Source organism: Lathamus discolor, chromosome Z (assembly GCF_037157495.1).
Source record: "Lathamus discolor isolate bLatDis1 chromosome Z, bLatDis1.hap1, whole genome shotgun sequence".
In the NCBI taxonomy this organism is placed as follows: Eukaryota; Metazoa; Chordata; class Aves; order Psittaciformes; family Psittacidae; genus Lathamus; species Lathamus discolor.
Window position 1 is genome coordinate 23,623,557 of NC_088909.1, and position 18,898 is coordinate 23,642,454.

An 18,898-nucleotide genomic window follows, 5' to 3' on the forward strand; every position below is an offset into this window, starting at 1 on the left:
GGCTTGGGTGCTGTGGTATTTTCCCACCACAGGTAAAGAAGACAGAAGAAACCAGGGCTACCACTGCCGAGCATCCCAACCAATTAGCCTCAGTGTAGCCACCTAGTGTCACCTGGGGTGGTGCTTCTAATGCCCAGCACCCAAATTTTGGCAGCACTTGGCTGGGCAGGGATGCACCCACACAATGTCAGAAATCAGTTATACCCCATGAGACCCACCACCATCCTCAAGCCTGCTGCACTGACCTCCAGCTTCACCTGCCCCTGGGCAGTGGGGGCAAAGAAACACCTGCACAACGATGCTATCACTCATTAAAGGTTTGGTTTTATTTCTGGTTTAAATCAAAATTAGTTGCTCTCTGTAATTACATTATATATAGATTTATAGAGACATTATAGAAAAGAATTTTTTGCTTTTTTTCTGCAAAAATCTGTAAATAAAAAATAAAACAATAAAATGAAAACAAAAGGTCGCAGCTTCTGACTGTGGGTCTGGCCATCCTTCTGCTGCTCCTCCTGCCCCTGCCCTCCACGGTGCTTCCCAGCAGACCAGGAAGGGCTCTGGGCTGGGGTCACATCTCATTAACGTTCCCTACAGCCACAGCCGGGGAGGGACAGGAGCACGTGGAGCTGGAAAGAAGAAACGCCAGCAGAATATATTAATATCTCGTATCTCATTTTATTGAAGTCCTGGGACTCCGGGTGGCAAAGGGCAGCAATCCCCATGGCCCATGCAAAACAAACAGCATGGTTTCCCCAAAGTGCAGCTCCAGAAATCCGGTAGTCTCCATGCTGCTCCAGCAGCCAACAAGGGGGGCAGGACGGGTGGGTGCCTGGTGTGTTTTAACTAGCAATCAGAGGGTGGGATGTGCAGTGAGTACTCCCCTGCAATGGGTGCTCCATTAGTGTGCAGCTGCAGCAAGCTGCCATGTGGGTGATGCTGTGGTGCGCTGCTGGGAGCGGCACGGGCCAGGCAGCCCCAGCCTGTGCCAGGCCGGTGCCTAGCAGTGCCTTGGCCCTCAAGGGATGGCAGAGGGGTTGCATGGTGTCTCAGAAAGCTGTGCTGGCCATGCTGGCTGGGGCAAAGATCCGCGGGAGGCTGTCCAGGGTCTCCTCCAGCCGCCGGTGAGCTGATTTGCCATCTTCCCCTGCAAGCACATGCTGTGGTAAGGGAAGCAAGCTCCAGAAGCTCTGTCATATTCCCATACCCAGCCACCTTCCTTGGCCTTTCCAGGGAAACGTGGCCAATGCCAGGCAGAGCTGAGCCTGCATGCTAAAAGGCCACAGAGTGGAGAACTCTCTGGGACAGGTCCCAGCTGGGATCTGGCTCAAAAAGCCCCCAACGCTCCTGATGGGGATGTTGCACATTCTGTTCTTCAGCTGCCTGCCCTGCCCACATGGAGGAGGGATTTGGGATCACCCATGTTTGGGCTGCAGGAGAGCCTGGCTTGGGGGAAAGTGGCCAGGGCTTGGGGCTCTGCCAGCTCCAGCATCTCAGACGGCTATGTACATCTGCATACATCTTGTAGGCCCCTTCCAATACCTAAAGGAACTACAAGAAATCTGGAGAGGGACTTTTGATAAGAGCATGTAGGGACAGGACAAGGGGGAATGGCTTTAACCTGGCAGAGGGCAGATTGAGATGAGCTCTTAGGCAGAAGTTCTTCCCTGTGAGGGTGCTGAGGCCCTGGCACAGGGTGCCGAGAGAAGCTGTGGCTGCCCCATCCCTGGCAGTGTTCAAGGCCAGGTTGGATGGGGTTGGAGCAACCTGGTCTAGTGGAAGGTGTCCCTGCCCGTGGCAGGGGCTGGAACTGGATGAGCTTTAAGGTCCCTTTCAACCCAAACCAGGCTGTGATTCTATGATTCACTGGACATGGGATCCCAAGGGGTTCCCCAGGCACACACAGGGATGCATCCATCCATCCATGCTACAAGCTGGCTGTAGTCAGCACCCCACCCACAGCAGCCATCCCCAGCAAGATGTGGTGACATGGACAATCTGCTGGGACGTGGGCCACAAGGCCTCTGCGTGTGCTGGGTGCCACGGGGATGGCCTCTATGAACAACCAAGACACACAGAATCCAAACATGACATGGCTGACAGGCTCTAAGACAGAGACATTCGTGAGCAAAGCGGCCAGAGTGGGACAGGGGATGAGGACAGCTCACGTGTCCCAACCTGTGCAGCAGCTGCCGTGATCTGGAGGCCTAGAAACCCACTCAGATGGTTCTCTCAGTGCCATCTAGCAAATAACAAATGAAAACCAGGCTTAGTGCTCCATGGCCACAGGAGCCTGGCCCTCACTGCCCACTGCCATCTTGCTGTTGCCTGGCAGAATTTGGGGCACGATGAGCCAGGATGTGTGGGGTAGGCAGCGACCAGCCCAAGACCCCCTTCTCCCACTGGGTCTGCTGGCACCAGGAGACATGTGGTGTTACCCACACTTGGGATAATGTGTAGGAAGGGAGCAGCGAGGAGCAGCGGGACACTCACCACACAGCATCAAGCTCTGCTTGGCTGCCTCCCGCACAGGCTCCTTGTCAGTTTGGCACAAGTAAACCAGCTGCTCGATGCTTTCCTTGGCCTGCAGGAGAAAGGACAAGGGGTTCAGTGTGGCTGGCAGCAGGGACACAGCAGAGGGGAAGGCAGCACAGGGAGCTGCAGCCCCATGGTGCAGGAAAATCCTGGTCCTGTTCCTTCCCTCCCCACTTCCCTTCCTGCCCTGCCCGTGCATGCTTCTCCAGCATATGTGGGGCAGCCACAGCTCCTCTTATCAAGGGAGCTGGTATGTCTGGAGCCACCAGCCACATGCAATTCCTCTTGCTCTGGAGAATGGAGCTCAGCTGCCTGCTCCCTGCATCACTCTCACCTTCAGACAGCCCAGTGCTGCACACCCTGCCACGCGCGTCTGCACCTCCTCGTCCTCCAGCTGCTCTAGGTAGCACACAAGGGCCTGGGGGAGAACAAGGGGGTCAGTGCCACCACTCTGCAGAGGCAGGAGTCAGCACTCACATCCCACCTCATCCTTGGCTACTCCAGCACATACCCGTTGTCGGAAGCGGGGATTCTCTGCCAGGCTGCGGAGCTGGGCTGACACGGCGCTCACCACCTTGCTGTTGCCCTCCACAATGAGCAGGCTCAGCGCTTTCAGTCCCTCCTTCTTGAGGCGGCCTTCAGGCATGCGCTTCAGGGCACGCAGCACCACATCCTGGTCATCCGAGTTGAGGTTCTGTGCCAGCATTGCTGTGGGGAACCATGGGCTGAGCCGGAGTGTGAGGACCCCAGCTGCACTGACCCTCTCCCACAGGGAACCCAGCTCTGGCAACCCTGCACCCGTGCCTGGTAGAGCTGACCCCACACAGGCTGCCAACACATGGAGGCACCCAAGCCAAGGTGCTGCAGATCTATAGCAAGGGCCTAGGGTGCTCAGGAAGGCAGCATGGGTGTGGGCTGTGCACTGGATCAGAACAACTTGTCCACCCCAAGGATGGCAGAGCCTCTGGGGGATGCCCCAAGACCACCATGCAGGGTGATACCCTGTGCTCCAGCACCCCATAGAATTATGGGATAGTTCAAGTTGGAAGGGACCTTCAAAGCTCATCTAGTCCAAACCCCTACAGTGAGCAGGGACATCCTCAATATCCTCATACCAGGGTCTAGGGAGCATGAGAGGGCACCCACCTTCCTCTGCCAGCTCCATCATGTAGGTGTCAAGCACCAGGGTGCCAAGCGACTCAAAGTGGCTCCAGTACTGGAAGATAGTGACCTGCTCGCCCTGGGCACTGCCAGGCCGCCGGGGCAGCCGCCGATTCAGCACATCCTCCACCAGTTTCACACAAACTGCAGGAAAGAGCTGGGCTCAGGATGTGAAGCAGCCACCGCCATCCCTCTGCAGGGCTCCTGGCACCCACAGGCCCTCACACATGGTCACTGTGTGGGGCTGGTAACTCCCCGAACACCTCTGTGCTCACCAGCATCAGCCAGGCCAGGGTGCTGCTCATTGATGGGTGCTGCGTACTGTGTGCTGAGCACCTGCAGGAACCGCTCCACAGGGCAGGAGTAGACGTTGGGGGCTTCCACGCAGCAGTCCCAGAGGGGCAGCACACCCTCCTTTCGTGTCGAGAACTGCACCACTGCAGGGACAGGCACTGTCAAACACCCCAGGACACCACACCACATGCAGCCCCAGTGTGGTCCCCTCAGCTGTGTGGCTTTACCTTCGATGGCAGAGGCAGCTGCTCCCGCTCGCTCCTCTGTGAGCTGGCACACAATCTCCAGAACCTGCGCCTCCCGCAGCAGCCTGTCCAGGGCGTACATCTCCTGGCACCGCAGGGGACCGAAGGTGCCCAGTTTCTGCAAGGCACAGCCAAAACGGGGACCTCAGGGACAGAGCTCACCACATGCTGCAGCAAGACACCCCTCAAAGGGGAACACAGAGCCCACCCCAGATCTTCCATCCCTAGCACATCCACCCCTGTGCTCACCAGCAGCAGGCGATTGCAGTTGTTGAGGTGAAGCACCAGGGCCTTATCCAGGAACTCATTGCCAGTGCTCAGGGGGTCGGTGCTGGCCTCAGAGCCACTGCACATGCCGGTGTCTTCTGCACCAGTCTCGCCTGCGCTGGGGGCCCTGCTGCCACGCTGCGGTCTGCCAGCCCTCCTGCAAGCCGGGGACAGATGGAGGCAGAGATCAGAATGGGAAACCTGGGCCCGGACATTCCCCAGAGGAATTCCGAAGGACCTACAGTACAACAGCATGAGGGCTGAGCAAACAAGCAGGTCCCAGAGGCATAGGCCATGGGGGCTGCCTCACAGTCCAGCACCCATGGAAAGATGCAGGGTGGCACTGTGCCCCCAGAATCATAGAACCACAGAAGGGTTTGGGTTGGAAAGGACCTCAAGATCATTCAGTTCCAACCCACTGCCATGATGTGGGGAATGCCTCACACTAGACCATATCATACAAAGCCCTGTACAACCTGGCCTTAAACACTGCCAGGGATAGAGTATTCACAGGCTCCTTGGGCAGCCTGTTCCAGGGCCTCACCACCCTTCACAGTAAAAAACTTCTTCCTTATATCCAATCTGAATCTCACCATTTCTGTTTAAACCCATCACCCCTTGTCCTATCACTACAGTCCCTGATGAAGTGTCCCTCTCCAGCATCCTGTAGCCCCCCTTCAGATACTGGAAGGCTGCTATGAGGTCCCCACGCAGCCTTCTCTTCTCCAGGCTGAACAGCCCCAACTTTCTCAGCCTGTCTTCCTATGGGAGGTGCTGTAGAAGGGCCAGATCCTGTTGCTTCTCAACCCGGACCTGCCCTGAGCTGTGATGGGATGGTCTAAATGTGTTTGGCCACTCTGGCAGAGCTGGGCATCCCCCATCCCAACTGCCCCAGGGCTGCATCCTCCCCTGCACCGCATCCCATGACCCTGTTGTGCACCTCTCGTCTTGGAGAGGCTCTTCCTCAGAGCCCTCGGAGTCCTCCATATCTGAGGTGTTGAGAAAGCTGAAGCTCTCCAGTGCGTGCTCCACTGTCAGGCTGATGCTGGAGGCCCGGCTGAGGAAGACACCTTGCTTCTGCTGCAGAGGAAGGAATGGCAGGGTCAGATGCTGGCTTGTCAGCCAGACAGCCCCACCTTCTGCATCCCCATGCATTACTATCAGGAATCATGGAATCACAGCCCGGTTGTGGTTGGAAGGGACCTTAAAGCTCATCCAGTTCCAAGCCCCTGCCACGGGCAGGGACACCTTCCACTAGAGCAGGTTGCTCCAAGCCCTGTCCAACCTGGCCTTGAACACTGCCAGGGATGGGGCAGCCACAGTTTCTGTGGGCACCCTGTGCCACGGCCTCAGCACCCTCACAGGGAAGAACTTCTGCCTAAGAGCTCATCTCAGTCTCCCCTCTGTCAGATTAAAGCATTTCCCCTTTGTCTTGTCCCTACAGGCCCTTGTACAAAGCTCCTCTGCAGCTTTCTGACAGCAAAATGGCCCCATCCCCCTTATCCCTTGGCACTACGATCAGAGGTGGCTCTATCGCCCTTGTCCCCAGGCACTGCCAGCCCTGTCCCCACAGTCCCCAGGCACTGCCAGCCAGGACAAGCCTGTTCCCCCTTGCCCGGGTGCTGCAGGCAGCTCCTCACCAGAAGCATCTCCTCCAGGTGCTTGAGCTCCCGTTCAAGGGGATGTAGCTCTGGGAACTGCCCCCGATAGTCATCCAGGGCCGAGCCCAGGAGGCTGATGGCCTCCTCCAGACCCGAATCCACCACCTTCCCCCGGGGCACCTCAGGGACACTGGCGGGCAGCGGTGTGGTTGTCACCGGGCTCTCATCCATGGACGCTTGTGCTGGTGCCATGAAGACACCAGTGCTGCAGCTTCCCTGTGCTGGCACCTGGTTCTGCACTTGCTCGACCTCGCTGGTGGTGGCCCATGCCACAGAGGCACAAGGCTTGACCTCAGCACCCCTGTCATGTGCTGGTGCCACCGCTGCCACTGAGGCGCAGGGGATGGGGTCCATGTCCTGCTCAGCAGTCCCCGTGTCCTGCGGGCTGGGTCCGAGCTCCCAGGGGCTCTCTGCAGCCTTGGCCTCCATTGTGGTGTCCACGCTGGCCTCACTGATGTGGCTCAGAGTCCGGGAGTAGGGCACATGCCCATTGGCCACCGCTTCCTTCTTACGGCTGCCCAGCTCCTCTGGCTGGCTCTCAGCAGTGGGAAAGCTGGCCCCAGTGCCAGGCTCAGCCTCCTGCTGCTGCTGGGAGAAGGAGATCTCGATGGCGGGTGCCAAAGCTTGCAGCTCCGGCTGCACTATGGGCTTGTGCACAGCGTGGCGGGCACTGCTGGGCAGCTGTGGGCTGGAGGAGTCGTCGGAGGACTCGGAGGAGATGGACCAGGCTGTGCCATTCTCCAGCTCCTCCTGGCGGCGCAGCATGTTCTGGGGAGCAGGAAAATGGTGTAAGGTAAGACCTTTCTGATCCTCAATCTGCATTCCCTTCAACCGCGGGCACTCTGGCTCTGCCGGCATGGCAGGATGGCAGACCACGGCTGCCTCTTCCAGCCCCGCATTTCACCACACACCAGCAGTGGCTCCAGCTCCACACACCCAGCCACATACCCTATTGAGGCCCGGGGTGCCAGTGGCGCTTCCCAGCATGGTGAGCAGCTCCAGCATGGCCATGATGGGATGAAACACTTGGAGCCAAGGCCACCACCCACCATGGCTGCAAGGGTGGCGACTGCTGCAGCGCCAGCTCATGGCAGGCAGCACTGGCATCACGCCAATGTCATGCCAATGATCACAGAATCATAGCATCAACTAGGTTGGAAAAGAGCTCTAAGATCATCAAGTCCACCATCACTGAACCAGTGCCACACCAACAGCATGTTAGCATCACATGAGCACAATGACAGCATCATGCCGGTGCCAGACGAGCACTGTCACACCAGCACCGTTACACTAGGACCACAGCACACCAATGCCACCAGTGCAGGGACATGGACAAGCCTTCTACTCTCTAGTGCCTGGAGACAGAAGCAGGGCCAGGCTGTGCAGCCCACGCTCCCCTAACTTGGAGACTGTCTCCCTTGGGACAGCCAGGGCCCATCCTGGCAGGATCAGGTCTCTGGGCATCAGTGAAGGCTGGTGAGTAGGAGATAAGGAGCAGCTACAGCTACTGCAGGATGGGCACAGCACTGGCTATGCTATGGGCTGGCTCCAGCCCTCGCACTTACGCGGCCCTGCTGCGGCCATCTCCCAAGCTCGCCTGAGGAGACATCGCCGCAGGAGCAGCTTTGAGACAGCTTCTCGAAGAATGTCTCCCGAAAGATGTCCAGCAAGGACCAACCATGCTTGTCGACCGCCTGCCCAGGGCTCTCAGGCTGAGAGAAGAGGAGCTGTGAACACGGGAGGAGCAGGCACTGGTGCCAGGGTGCCCTGGCTGGATCGCTGGAGAGGAGCTGCCCACCCCTGTGTCACCCACTGGGACGTAGCCTGGTCACATCCCCGTGCAGACCCCTCCATGGGCACCTCACTGACCAGCCCTCAGCACTACACTTACATAGAAAGCCTGTTCCCGCAGGGATGGCGTGTCAGGCGGGCTCTGGTTGTAGGTGGAGAACCTCTTGTTCACTGTAGAGGCCTTGTTGACGGTGCTGGCCGCTGAGGGCTGGTCGTCCTTGTCAAAGGGGCTGGGGAGGAGATCAGGGAGGTGAGAATTGTGTGCCACCCTTGGTGAGCCTGCTCCACAGCACGCAGTCCTCCAGGACCCCATCCAGCCCACCTCTGATTTTCCATAATTGCAGCCCAGGTTTGGGATGGGAGAGAGCCCAGGCAGGCTACCTCTTTTCATACCGTGCCAGGCATCCCAAAGCTTGCCATGTGCCACCAGCAATCCCTGCTGAGATACTCACTTCCAGGTCACCTCCAGGCTGAGTTTGAGGGTGCCCAAGTCATTGATATCCACAGCCACTACCTGGGGTAGAGCTGCAAAGAGGTCCTTGGTCTCGCAGGACACATTGCCCACCACAACATGGTTGGCTAGGCTCTTTAGCTCCGTCACCTGGAGAAGGAAAGGGAGGAGAGGAAGAGACAAAGTCATGGGCTCTGTTTTATACATGCTGTTTGCATCCAGGTGTTGTGCCAGGATTCACCACCACCAGATGTCCTCCTCCCGCCCCAGAGGGGCTGAGGCTGAGGTGAGCTCCTGGAGGGAAGCCCTGCAGGGTGATAGCTGGCCCACATCATCCTTGCCCCCTTCTGCACTGTACCTTGATGGAGAGGAACTCGGTGACAAGGGGCAAGAAAACCATTTCCTCGCTGTCCCACACCTGCTTGCTGTTCACCTCAATGCGGCCACGCAGCTTCCACCGCTGCCGTCCGTACTTCATGAAGATCTGGGTGTGCAGAGGCATAAGAATGGGGGAGACAAATCACTGGGGTGATGGGTGCTCTCTGTGTGTCCCCAGGCATGGCCAGAGAGCCATGCCACCCACTGCAATATGCCCTCCACACCAGCGCCCACCTATGCCCCCCAGGCATCCCAAAGACCACAGGGAAAGAGAAGAGCAGATCCCAACCCATACAGTCCCACCAACCTCATACTGGTCACCAGCACAAAGCCGGGCAAAGCCTGCCAGTCCTGCAAGAGAAGGTAGAGGTGCATGAGCAGGCAGGAGGCAGGCAGGCAGTGGGCCAGGAACAGAGTGAGGCACGTTACCTTTCATCCGGACATGGAACTCGCCCAGCTGGCTCTCCAGCTCATTCTCCAACAGACACATATTCTAGGGATAGAAGGATATGCAGCACCCATCAGAAGCCACGCATGGGACCCAGCACCCTGCCAGCCCAGCCCAACACTGCCTTACCTCTGTGTACTCCTTGTAGCCCTTGCTGGCCTCGGCCAGGCTCTCGCGTGCCTCCCGGCTGCCCGGTGAGCCAGTGCTGTAAGCCTTGACCATGTTGTGGGCTCCATCACGGAGCCGCCGTTGGATGCAATAAGCCTCATAGAGCTCATCTATCTGCAAGGACAAGCCCGAGCTGTGGTGATGGGCAGGGGGCACAGCATGGCCATCCCAGTGCTGCACCGAGGTGATCCTGGTCCCCAGCTCTCACCTTGCTAGCATGAAACTCCAGGCGACGCAGGAAGCGCTCGATTGACTTCACTTGCTGGAAAAGCAGAGGAGATGGTGTGAGCAGCAGCACAACCCCTCCACAGAGCAGCTGCAGGTCAGGATGTGCCCTGCTGCCTGTGCTGTAGCTGGGACAGGTCCTGGCCTCCTGCCCTGCCTGGGAGGTGCAGGGTGGCAGTGGCGGAGAGCAGAGGCTGTGCTTGCACCCATGTGCTGCAGCATCCTACAGCCTTCTTTACTCCAGAGGGTCCCCCAGGAGACAAGCCAGGCTCCAGAGTGCTCTTCTCCCATCTTCAGAGCTAATCCAGGCTCAGCACTCACCAGCAACAATTTCTGCTTGCAAGAAGCAGGTTACAAGCCCCTGCCTGCCTCCGCTCCATCCCTGACCAGACCCACCATGCCCACAGAGCCCCATCACACCCCACTGGCCACAGGGCAGTGCAAGCAGAGAGGGGCTGGCAGTAGCACATCCCGGCTGTTAGGATGGGGAAGACAAAGAGGAGGGGTACTGATCCCTCTTACCTTATCCAGATCGTAGAGAAAGCCCTGGAGGAGAGAGGAGAGGGATAAGACGCAGCACAAAGCCATTTCTGCCCATCCAAGGAGATGCAGCACATTGCACCCACCACCCAGAGCATGTCCAGCATCCAGTCAGGGCTGGAGAGTGCATGACAGTAGGACAGCCCCACACCAGAGCCCAGACTGGCCCCTAATGTCTCCAAAGAAGGGACACAGATGGACCATGAGCTGCCCCGGCTGTGTCTATCATCTGCCCAAAGCAGCATGCCCTATAAGCATCTTCCCAAGCAACACTCACCAGGCGTGAATTCCTCTTGGACTCACGGATCTGGGTGCTGAGCTTCTCCAGTTCCAGCTGGTGCACCTCCAGGTAGGCTCTGGGGGCAACCACACCATGGGATCATGCTGGGGTGCCACGTTCAGGGCTCCTGTCACCCACTGCCCACACCAACACACCATGCCTGGCCCTGCATCCTCACTCCCTGCTGCAGCACCCAGGCAAGGGAGCCCATGTGTGCCACTACATGGGATGTGGTGGGATGTGGGACCCCACACAGCTCTGGGACTGTGCCCAGAAGACCTGGCACACCCCTGCCTGGTGAGAGTAGACAGCTGCCAACCCCAAGTCACATGGCAGGCTGTCCCCGTGCTCCTCAGGATCTCCCTGCCTCCCACCACCCAGCCATGGGGAGCCACAGCACTTACGTCAGGCCCTTCTTGAGAGCTTCGTACACCTCGTCCAGGCGGTTGGGCTGAGGCACCTTGGGTGGTGGGGATTTGTGGGACATTGAGAACATCCTACTGACCCTGGAGCCAGTCTTGCGGGAGACGGTAGGGGTGAAGGGCGAGAGGTTCCTGAGGAGAGAGGCAGGCAAACAGGGGTGGCTGGGGTTAGCACACAGCACCGGGGTCCTCCTTGGTGCCCCAGCCTGCTGAGCACCCTGTCTCAAGACAAGAAGGAGGTTTAGGATGGAGGCAAGGTTGGCCAGATCTGCCTGCCTCTCCCAGGACTCCCAGTCTAACCAGTGGGACTGGGTGAGACAGGACAGTGAGGCTGGGCAGTGCTGCCTGCACCGCATGCCTACCCCCCCCCCCCTTTCCCCCCCGCCCAGTGCATTGGCTGCCCCAAAGCCATGGAAGGACAAGGAGAAACCCCACAAAAAAGCTGGCAATGGTGAAGAGTAGGGAGGTCAGACTGTCCCAGCAGGGTCCGAGAGGCAGATTATGGGGTAGTCTCTGAGAGGTGTGGGGGTCCCAGGTTCGGAGGAGCGAAAGCAAACAGAGCTGGCAGCAGCTGGATCCAGGCTGTGTGCCTGGAGAGACCGTGGAGACACCTCTAGCCCTGGCCACCCACTGAAGGGGCCATGTTCTGCTCCACCCCAGCACTCCAGGTTGCCAAGCCTATGCAGGTGTTCCCTGCAGTGCAGACACTGTGGCAGGGTGACACATGCCACCATCAGCTTGCTGGCCTGCTACCATGAGCTCCCAGGGACAGGCAAGGATCCCAGTGGGTGGCAGCACAGGAGCATCCTGCAGACAGGCAGCCCTGCCACTCCAGCACACAGTGCAGGACGTGGGGCAGGGATATCCTCACAGATGCTACATCTCTGCAGATGTCACCAAACTCGCAGCACAGAGCTGCCCACTGAAGGGTGCCGACCCAGCACGGGGCCCCGAACACCACCCTTCCTGCCTTGTTCAACGGAGTCACTCCCACCCCAGCAAGCAACGCCTCGCTCCAACCGACTCTTCCATTCTTCCTCCCAATGCATGGGCGCCCAGGAGACACCATGGACTCCTCAGCTCCCAGCTCTGGACTGGACCTCCCATCCTGTGCTGCTCTTTGCAGGAGGAGCCCAAAGAGTTCCCTGAATTATTGGTGGGGGGGAAATGAATGTCTTGGGCTCTTCCCAAGCTAGAGCAATGGGTAAATGCTTGATTTCCACCATCCCTCCTCATTTCTGTTCTCCAGGGCTCCAAAGGCATCACCCATAAGCATTTGCCCACGAGCCACTTGGCTGTGAGCATCCAAAATTAATCCCTCTTCCCTGTCCCCAAGCAGGCCCCTCTGGCAGCTACAGATCTAGTGATGTGCTGGTGGTCTGGAAAGTGTCACTTGGCCCTGAAGCTGTACAGAACCTGAGGATAAGAGCCAAGCAGGACTGGAAGTCTGCTCCTAGGCATGGGGAGGCTCTTCCTGTGCTTGTGCCCACCCGGTGAAGGTGCCCATAGGCTGGTAAGGCAGCATGGCACTGCTTTTCCCAGTCACTGGGTGCACTGGAGGGTAAAGAGGCTGGCTGGGTGCTAGGAGAAGGGATTAAAAGAATTAAAATGCCACAGTCCCGCAACCCAAAGCCATGGAACACCCCTGTCCCAAGAACCACTGTGAGAGGGTAGCCAGGGGCTAGGGATGGTGCAGAGGAGGGTGGTGGGGATGAGCAGCTTGTGGGATGATTCTCACTGACATGAGGTTCAGCAGAGAGGAGGAGGAGGAAGGGGATGGTGGGACCACAACATTGCCAACAGCCGGACAGGATGAACAGAGACCAGCTGCTCCTCGCAATGCAGCTTATGGGCAGCCAATGAAACCTTTCAGCAACACGTTTGAAGTGACCTGGAGGAATCTCTGATTCCCACCAGCACTCAAACCCCAACCCGGACAACGCAGGATGTCCAGGCCATCAAGACACAATGCTTCAAAGCCACCTCAGCTCCTTCACTGCATCATTAAACATGATGAAATGGTCACAGGGAGGCTCTTCAAAGCTGGTGGTGAGCTACACTGCCCCTCCATGCTCTGGTAGTGTGGGCTGCAGGGTCCTCACCAGCCTGGGACACAGTACAGCAAAGGGTTCAGGTGATGGGTTCTCCCTCCCGTTTGACCTCAATGCTCATTGCAGCCCCCACCAAGCAACATCCCCTAGGTACCACAAGGGTCTCTTGAGGGAGATTCCAGGACAGCAGGTTGGGAAGGTGCCTTGGGATGCACAGCAGGCACCACCACCTGCCCCTGCCCAAGCCTGTCCCCATCTTTATCCCTCATAGCAGGCAGCATGAGCATCCATCTCCTACCTGAAGGGCCGGTCAGCTGTTGAGTTCACTCCAGCGAAGGACTGGCTCCTATTGATCTTGGTGACGAGGACTCGGCGCTGCGGGCGCACAGACAGTGACATCGTTGAGTGTGACCTGGAGGGCCTCCCTGGGGGCACAAGAGAGGGGTGTCACTAGCAGCAGAGTGGGGAAACACACACAGGCACCCACCGGCTGGGAGCCCTCCCTCCTGCTCAGTCCAGGGACACTGCTAGGTGATGCTATGGGTGCCCTGCCTTGTGTGAAGCAGGACTGTGGACACTGTGAGCACTCAGCAAGGACAGACAGGACCCTGCACAACACAGTCCAGTGCGAGGCACCCCTGCCCGTGGTAGGGGGTTGGAACTAGATTATCTTCAGGTTCTTTCTAACACAAACCATTTTGTGATTCTACGATTCTGTGTCCTAGCTTGGCCCCATGGGAGCCACAGGAAGGCTGATGCCTAATGCCTTCCATGGCCCTTCCCAGACATAAACATGGCAAAACCTCTGCTGTGCCTCTGCCAAACCCCCGCCTGCTAGACACCTTGTCCCATGTCCCACTGTTGCCTGTGCCACCCTCAGCAGGGGCAGGAAGGGTGCGGGGCTGGATCCGCCTGCCCAGCCCTTCGCTGTCTCCATGCTCCCTTCCGCTCACTCCAGCAACCAGGAGGGAAGCCCATGGACAACAAAGCACTTTGGAAAGTCCCCAGCCTTGCCAGGAGCTCTGTGTCGGGAAGGAAACGCCGAGCCATTCCCTGCCAGACCCTAGAAAGGCCGCGCAGGCAGCACGTGTCCAGCCCCATGGCTGCTGCAGCCCTGCCCTCTGCTCCTGGCGCTGCCAGAGACCCAGCCAGGACCCCTGCAGTCACTGCTGGTGCTTGCACATCGCTGCCAGTGCCCGCATGTCCCTGCCACGGCCAGGACCCAGCAGATTTCTGGCCTTGGGGCCTGGACCTGGCTGCCACCACATCAGGACAAGCAAGGGGATTCTCCCCTTCTGCTTGTCTCTGGGGAGACCCCTCCCTGCAGTCCTGCATCCAGCCCTGGGGCAACAACACAAGAGGGATGTGGAGCTGCTGGAGGGAGTTCAGAGGAGGCCATGGAGATGCTGCAAGGGCTGGAGCAGCTCTGCTCTGGAGCCAGGCTGAGAGAGCTGGGCTGGTTCAGCCTGGAGAAGAGAAGGCTCCTTAAGGGGAGACCTTAGAGCAGCTCCAGTGATGAAAAGGACTGACAGAAAAGCTGGAGAGGAGCTTTGGACAAGGACATGTAGTGACAGGACAAGGGGGAATGGCTTTAACCTGACAGAGGGGAGATTGAGATGAGCTCTTAGGCAGAAGCTCTGCCCTGTGAGGGTGCTGGGGCCCTGGCACAGGGTGCCCAGAGAAGCTGTGGCTGCCCCATCCCTGGCAGTGTTCAAGGCCAGGTTGGACGCGGCTTGGAGCAACCTGGTCTAGTGGAAGGTGTCCCTGCCCATGGCAGGGGGTTGGAACTGGGTGAGCTTTAAGGTCCCCTTCAACACAAACCAGGCTGTGACTCTGTGATCACAGGGAGCATTGCTGCAGGCCAAAGCCCAAGGCAAGAGCAGGGGGATCAGGGATTCTCCTGGCCCTGCCACCCCCAGCAGTGCCAGCTGGGCACATGGAGGAGCCCAGCCCACAGGGCTTGAGACCAACTCAGTCCCTTTTTCCCTGCCAACCTCCCAAAGCCGAGTTGCGGGCCTGGGAGCCAGGAGCTGACAGGTGTGATCCCACACAATGCCTGGCAGTCACACACCATGCCAGGGAAGTCCAGGCAGGGTCCTCAGACACACAGCGTCCCAGCTGCCCACCCCAGCATGGCCAGCAGTGAGCCCCAGCCGTAGTAGCACCAGGGACCACACACAGATGCAGGCACTGCCCTGGATCCTGCTGCTATACCCATTCCTTCCCCTGGCACAACAGGAATAAGCCCAACTCGAATCAGCACAGACCTGCTCAGCTGCTGGTGGGCACCGCTCCAGTGCTGTGCTACTCGGTGTCCTGCAGCCATGCTGTCACCTCCCTGCACACCAGCCTGGGACAGGCATTCACAGCACCCGGGATGAGCCAGGGGTCCGGAGTCAAAGCCAACCACCACCAAGAACCTCTCCCAGCAGAGCTGGGATTCAGCAGATCCATCTGGTTCCCCCTTGGCACTCAAGTCCTAGCACAGCACCAAGTAGTTGCTCGGTGTGTCCAGCCACTTTGGTGTTATCCTGGTGCTAGCCCATCTAGTTTCCAGGACAACACTGTCCCAGTTAAGCTTATTAGGAGAAGCTGTAATCCCTGGCAGCCAGGCTGACCTGCAGGGCCTGGGCAGATTACCCTCTGCAGGGCTCTTTAATCTGCTCCCCACTGAGCTAACAAGGCCTGTGGCACCAGTGCTTGCTGCCCCAGATGGGCATTACGGCCAACTATCTATAGGGAAAGGAAAGCACCCACCACCCCTGAGACCCTGCTCTCCACAAGTGGAGCAGGTCAGAGCTCCTACGGGGTGAGCACAGCCCTGCCAGCCCATTCTTCTCCAATCCATGTTGCTGTCTGGGGACACACAGGGCTTGAAAGAGGGAGCCCACACAGGGCAAAAGGATATGAGAGCATCACAGGGTATCTCAGGGGGACAAGGATGCTGCAGGGGCTGCAAGGGACCAATGCCCCTGCACAGCTCCACAGGAGAGCCAGAGCAATCCCCAGCCACTCACCCAGGCACCTTGGAGGCTGGGTTGTGCTCCAAGGCCGCCAGGGCTCCTGGGCTGGCATAGGGAGCAGTGCCATGAGCCTGCTCACAGGACCCTGCTCTCCCCCAAACACCCCTCAAACCCAACCAGCAGCCAGTGGATGCAGACCTGAGTCAGCAGCAAGAGACGGCGCAGCCCAGTGCCAGGTCCTGCCAGCACCAGCCCATCTCCACAGCACCCTGCAACCCCAGGTCAGCACCCTGCAGCTCACCCCCTGTGTCAGAATTCCAAAGCCCCTTCCAGAAGAACACAGGCAGGCAGGAGCTGGGTGCCAGAGGGCACCGCCACCTGCATGAGGCAGGGCACGCAGGGTGTGGGGTCTCCGCTCCTGGCACGCTGGGCTCATAGTGGAGGGAAAACCCCCGGCGTGGTGCATTCCTGACATTACCAAGATAAGAGGTACCTGGTACGGGCAGCACAGCCATCCCCCGTGGTAAGCAGAGCCTGGGGCACACTTGGATGGGGCTGCTGACCACCACATCTCACCCAGGCTTACTGGGAAGCTGGCACTGGGCACAGCACTGGCACAATCATGTCCCTGCCATGTGCTGAGCCCCAAGCACATCCCTCCCTCTCCTGAGAAGGAGCTGCATAGGTCTTGCCCCAAATGTCCAGTCCCTGTTACCCCCACCACCCTCTGCCCTTATTTAGGACCTTGGTGCTAACAAAGCTGCCTCCCGACCCAGCTTTTCACCTTGCTGTGCCTGCGCTGCAATCCCAGGAGTCCGTCTGTCTGTGTGTGCTCGGCCAGCACTGCCTGTGGGCACTGGCCAGGCGGGCAGAGCAGCATCCAGATGTGGGCAGCTGGATGGGCAGCACGGCGCAGGGTGCTGGAGCCCACCCCGGGGCTCCCCAAGCCTGGACGCCGGCTCCCTCCTCTCTCCTACTCCTGCTTCTCTGGAGATGATTGGGATCCCAAGAATGCTGGTCGGAGTGGTGGAGGGGGCAGTCCGACCGGCTGGGTTGGTCCCAGCTGGTTTCTGTTTCCGACACTCAGACACCAGCCTCAGGTCGCTCTGGCAGGTTTATCAACACTGCCCTGGTCGGAAGACGCCCCAGACTGGCTCCCCCTGAGCCCTCGGCCTCAGCCCTGGGACCAGCATCTCCAGTAACGTCACTCACCGGAGAACAACGCATGGGGTGGCCAGCCCAGCACCCCTGACCCTGGTAAGCGGCACCCACAACCAGCCAGCAGCACCCCAAGGAGGGGCTGGGCTGTTGTCCCCACACTGGTGACCCTGTGGCCACCTCCCCAGGCACAGTGGGGTACCAGTGTCCCCAGTGAGGACACGGCACAGCAGCCATGGGCTGGTCCATCCTGCCTACTATGTCTGTGTCAAGCTGGGGTCCCACCACCCCACACCAGCAGCATGACCCTTGGGTGAGCCTTGAGCGCATGATCGGGATGGCCTCAGGAGCCTGTGAACTTGTCCTGTGGCACAGCCCAGCCGCTGCATTTGTGTTTGCACAGCTGTGTCCCCACCGCCCTGACCCAGGCCCCCTGCCAGCCCCTTCCGGCCCTGGGACAGCGCTTGGCCAGCTCTCGGCGTGGGCTGGAGCAGCTCTTCCCTCCCACCACCTCTCATCCCTCCCTGGCACACAGGACACAAGCATCCAGGGACACACACCATGGTCACAGGGAGCCTGGGAGCCGCCTTTTCCCTGACCTCCTCACGCTCTGCCTCTCATCCAGGCAGACATCCCCCAGTGCCGGGTGAGGAGGGGGATTGGGGATTTTTGGGAATAGGATGAGTCAGTGAAGGGAATCCCAGCTCTTTGTTACTCACCCGGGAGAGAAACTCCCGGCCATAAAGTTGCAGCCCCAACCAGAGCAGGGGATGGTAGTTTGGGGGCTGGACGGGTGCTGAGGCCATGGCAGCAGAATCCACCCTCACAGCTGTGGGAGGCCACTGGCTCCTTGGGCCAAGTGGGAGGGCGGCAGGAAAGGGAAGGAGCTGCGAATGGGATGAATTGGAGGAAGTGCTTATTTACCCCACGGAGTATCCCTGAGGAAGGGCAGGGCACGGTGCAGGCAGACACTCACAGCCGCCTCCCCGCCTCCCACCCCACCACCCATCCCATGGGATCCCAGTAACAGCCAGAGCAGTCTGCAAGCCCCAGACTGGGACCCAAGGATGTGGCCACTGGTGGAGCTGGGGGGTTCCCCAGTGCCTTGTTGAGCTCAAGCCCTGTTTTCTAGGACAGCTCCTGAGAACCAGCCCAGGACCACCATGGTCCTAGTGAAATGGGTCCCCCACCGCCAAAGGCATAGATCAAGCAGCCAGCAAGGATCCCAATGGCTTTGGAGGCCCTACTAGATGGGACTGCAGCCTCACACAGGGGGCAAGACCCTGCTCCTGAGTGGGCTGTGACCCCTCTCATAGGCGCTGAGATCCTCTGGAAGGATCCTGGGGTTGGCATAACCTTGCGAAGGTCCCACATGCCACCTTCACCCCTGCCTGCCCATCTCAAGGTGCTCTGCTGGCTACCAGTAGCTTCCCCTCCACAAACCCTACACGGGTAACTTGTTGCCCACGTATGAAAGCAGTCCCAGGACCCCCCATTCTGCCCAGTTTCCTTGGGAATACCATCCTGGGGATGCACAACATGGAGCCAGGCTGTCTGTCTTCATTAGCGTGGCCACACATAAGACATGGGAGCACAAGGGGGAGAAAACTGATTTGGTGCTGTGGCATTGGGGGTGCTTTGCCCAGGCATACGTGGCCCCTCTCCTGCCTTGAGATGCAGAGCCTGGGCCCTACCCTGCCATGGACACCCCTTCACTGCATCCTGCAGTGACAACTGTGTCCCTTGCAGGTGGCGGGTACCCACATCCTTGGTGCCCCTGGCAGGGAGAGCTCTCCTCCTGGGGAAGCCGCTCACTCTAAAAAGCCCACCCCCGCAGCCCAGCTGTGTCACAACCGGGCG

The 18,898-nt window shown here is 59.1% G+C and overlaps 1 protein-coding gene across 4 annotated transcripts in view; it reads right to left on the minus strand.

Annotated features, from left to right (window-relative positions):
- Nucleotides 1–302: 302 nt before the first annotated feature.
- Nucleotides 303–18,898, minus strand: part of RIPOR1 (RHO family interacting cell polarization regulator 1) — a 33,218-nt gene continuing 14,622 nt past the window's right edge. For 3 of the 4 annotated variants that reach the window (XM_065661295.1, XM_065661293.1, XM_065661294.1), the window contains 21 exons: nucleotides 13,216–13,342; nucleotides 10,849–10,998; nucleotides 10,442–10,520; nucleotides 10,147–10,170; nucleotides 9,608–9,661; nucleotides 9,361–9,513; nucleotides 9,213–9,276; nucleotides 9,091–9,134; nucleotides 8,764–8,889; nucleotides 8,407–8,555; nucleotides 8,055–8,184; nucleotides 6,143–6,931; nucleotides 5,443–5,582; nucleotides 4,485–4,659; nucleotides 4,218–4,353; nucleotides 3,972–4,133; nucleotides 3,682–3,840; nucleotides 3,047–3,243; nucleotides 2,870–2,953; nucleotides 2,494–2,584; nucleotides 303–1,147 (listed from right to left, as the gene is read on the minus strand). In XM_065661295.1, the coding sequence (XP_065517367.1) occupies nucleotides 1,050–1,147; nucleotides 2,494–2,584; nucleotides 2,870–2,953; nucleotides 3,047–3,243; nucleotides 3,682–3,840; nucleotides 3,972–4,133; nucleotides 4,218–4,353; nucleotides 4,485–4,659; nucleotides 5,443–5,582; nucleotides 6,143–6,931; nucleotides 8,055–8,184; nucleotides 8,407–8,555; nucleotides 8,764–8,889; nucleotides 9,091–9,134; nucleotides 9,213–9,276; nucleotides 9,361–9,513; nucleotides 9,608–9,661; nucleotides 10,147–10,170; nucleotides 10,442–10,520; nucleotides 10,849–10,998; nucleotides 13,216–13,316 (3,105 nt within the window). In that variant the 5' untranslated portion in view covers nucleotides 13,317–13,342 and the 3' untranslated portion in view covers nucleotides 303–1,049. Of the gene's footprint in view, nucleotides 1,148–2,493; nucleotides 2,585–2,869; nucleotides 2,954–3,046; nucleotides 3,244–3,681; nucleotides 3,841–3,971; nucleotides 4,134–4,217; nucleotides 4,354–4,484; nucleotides 4,660–5,442; nucleotides 5,583–6,142; nucleotides 6,932–8,054; nucleotides 8,185–8,406; nucleotides 8,556–8,763; nucleotides 8,890–9,090; nucleotides 9,135–9,212; nucleotides 9,277–9,360; nucleotides 9,514–9,607; nucleotides 9,662–10,146; nucleotides 10,171–10,441; nucleotides 10,521–10,848; nucleotides 10,999–13,215; nucleotides 13,343–16,664; nucleotides 16,746–18,898 lie in introns of those variants that run through there. The other variant, XM_065661296.1, reaches the window with a different exon arrangement.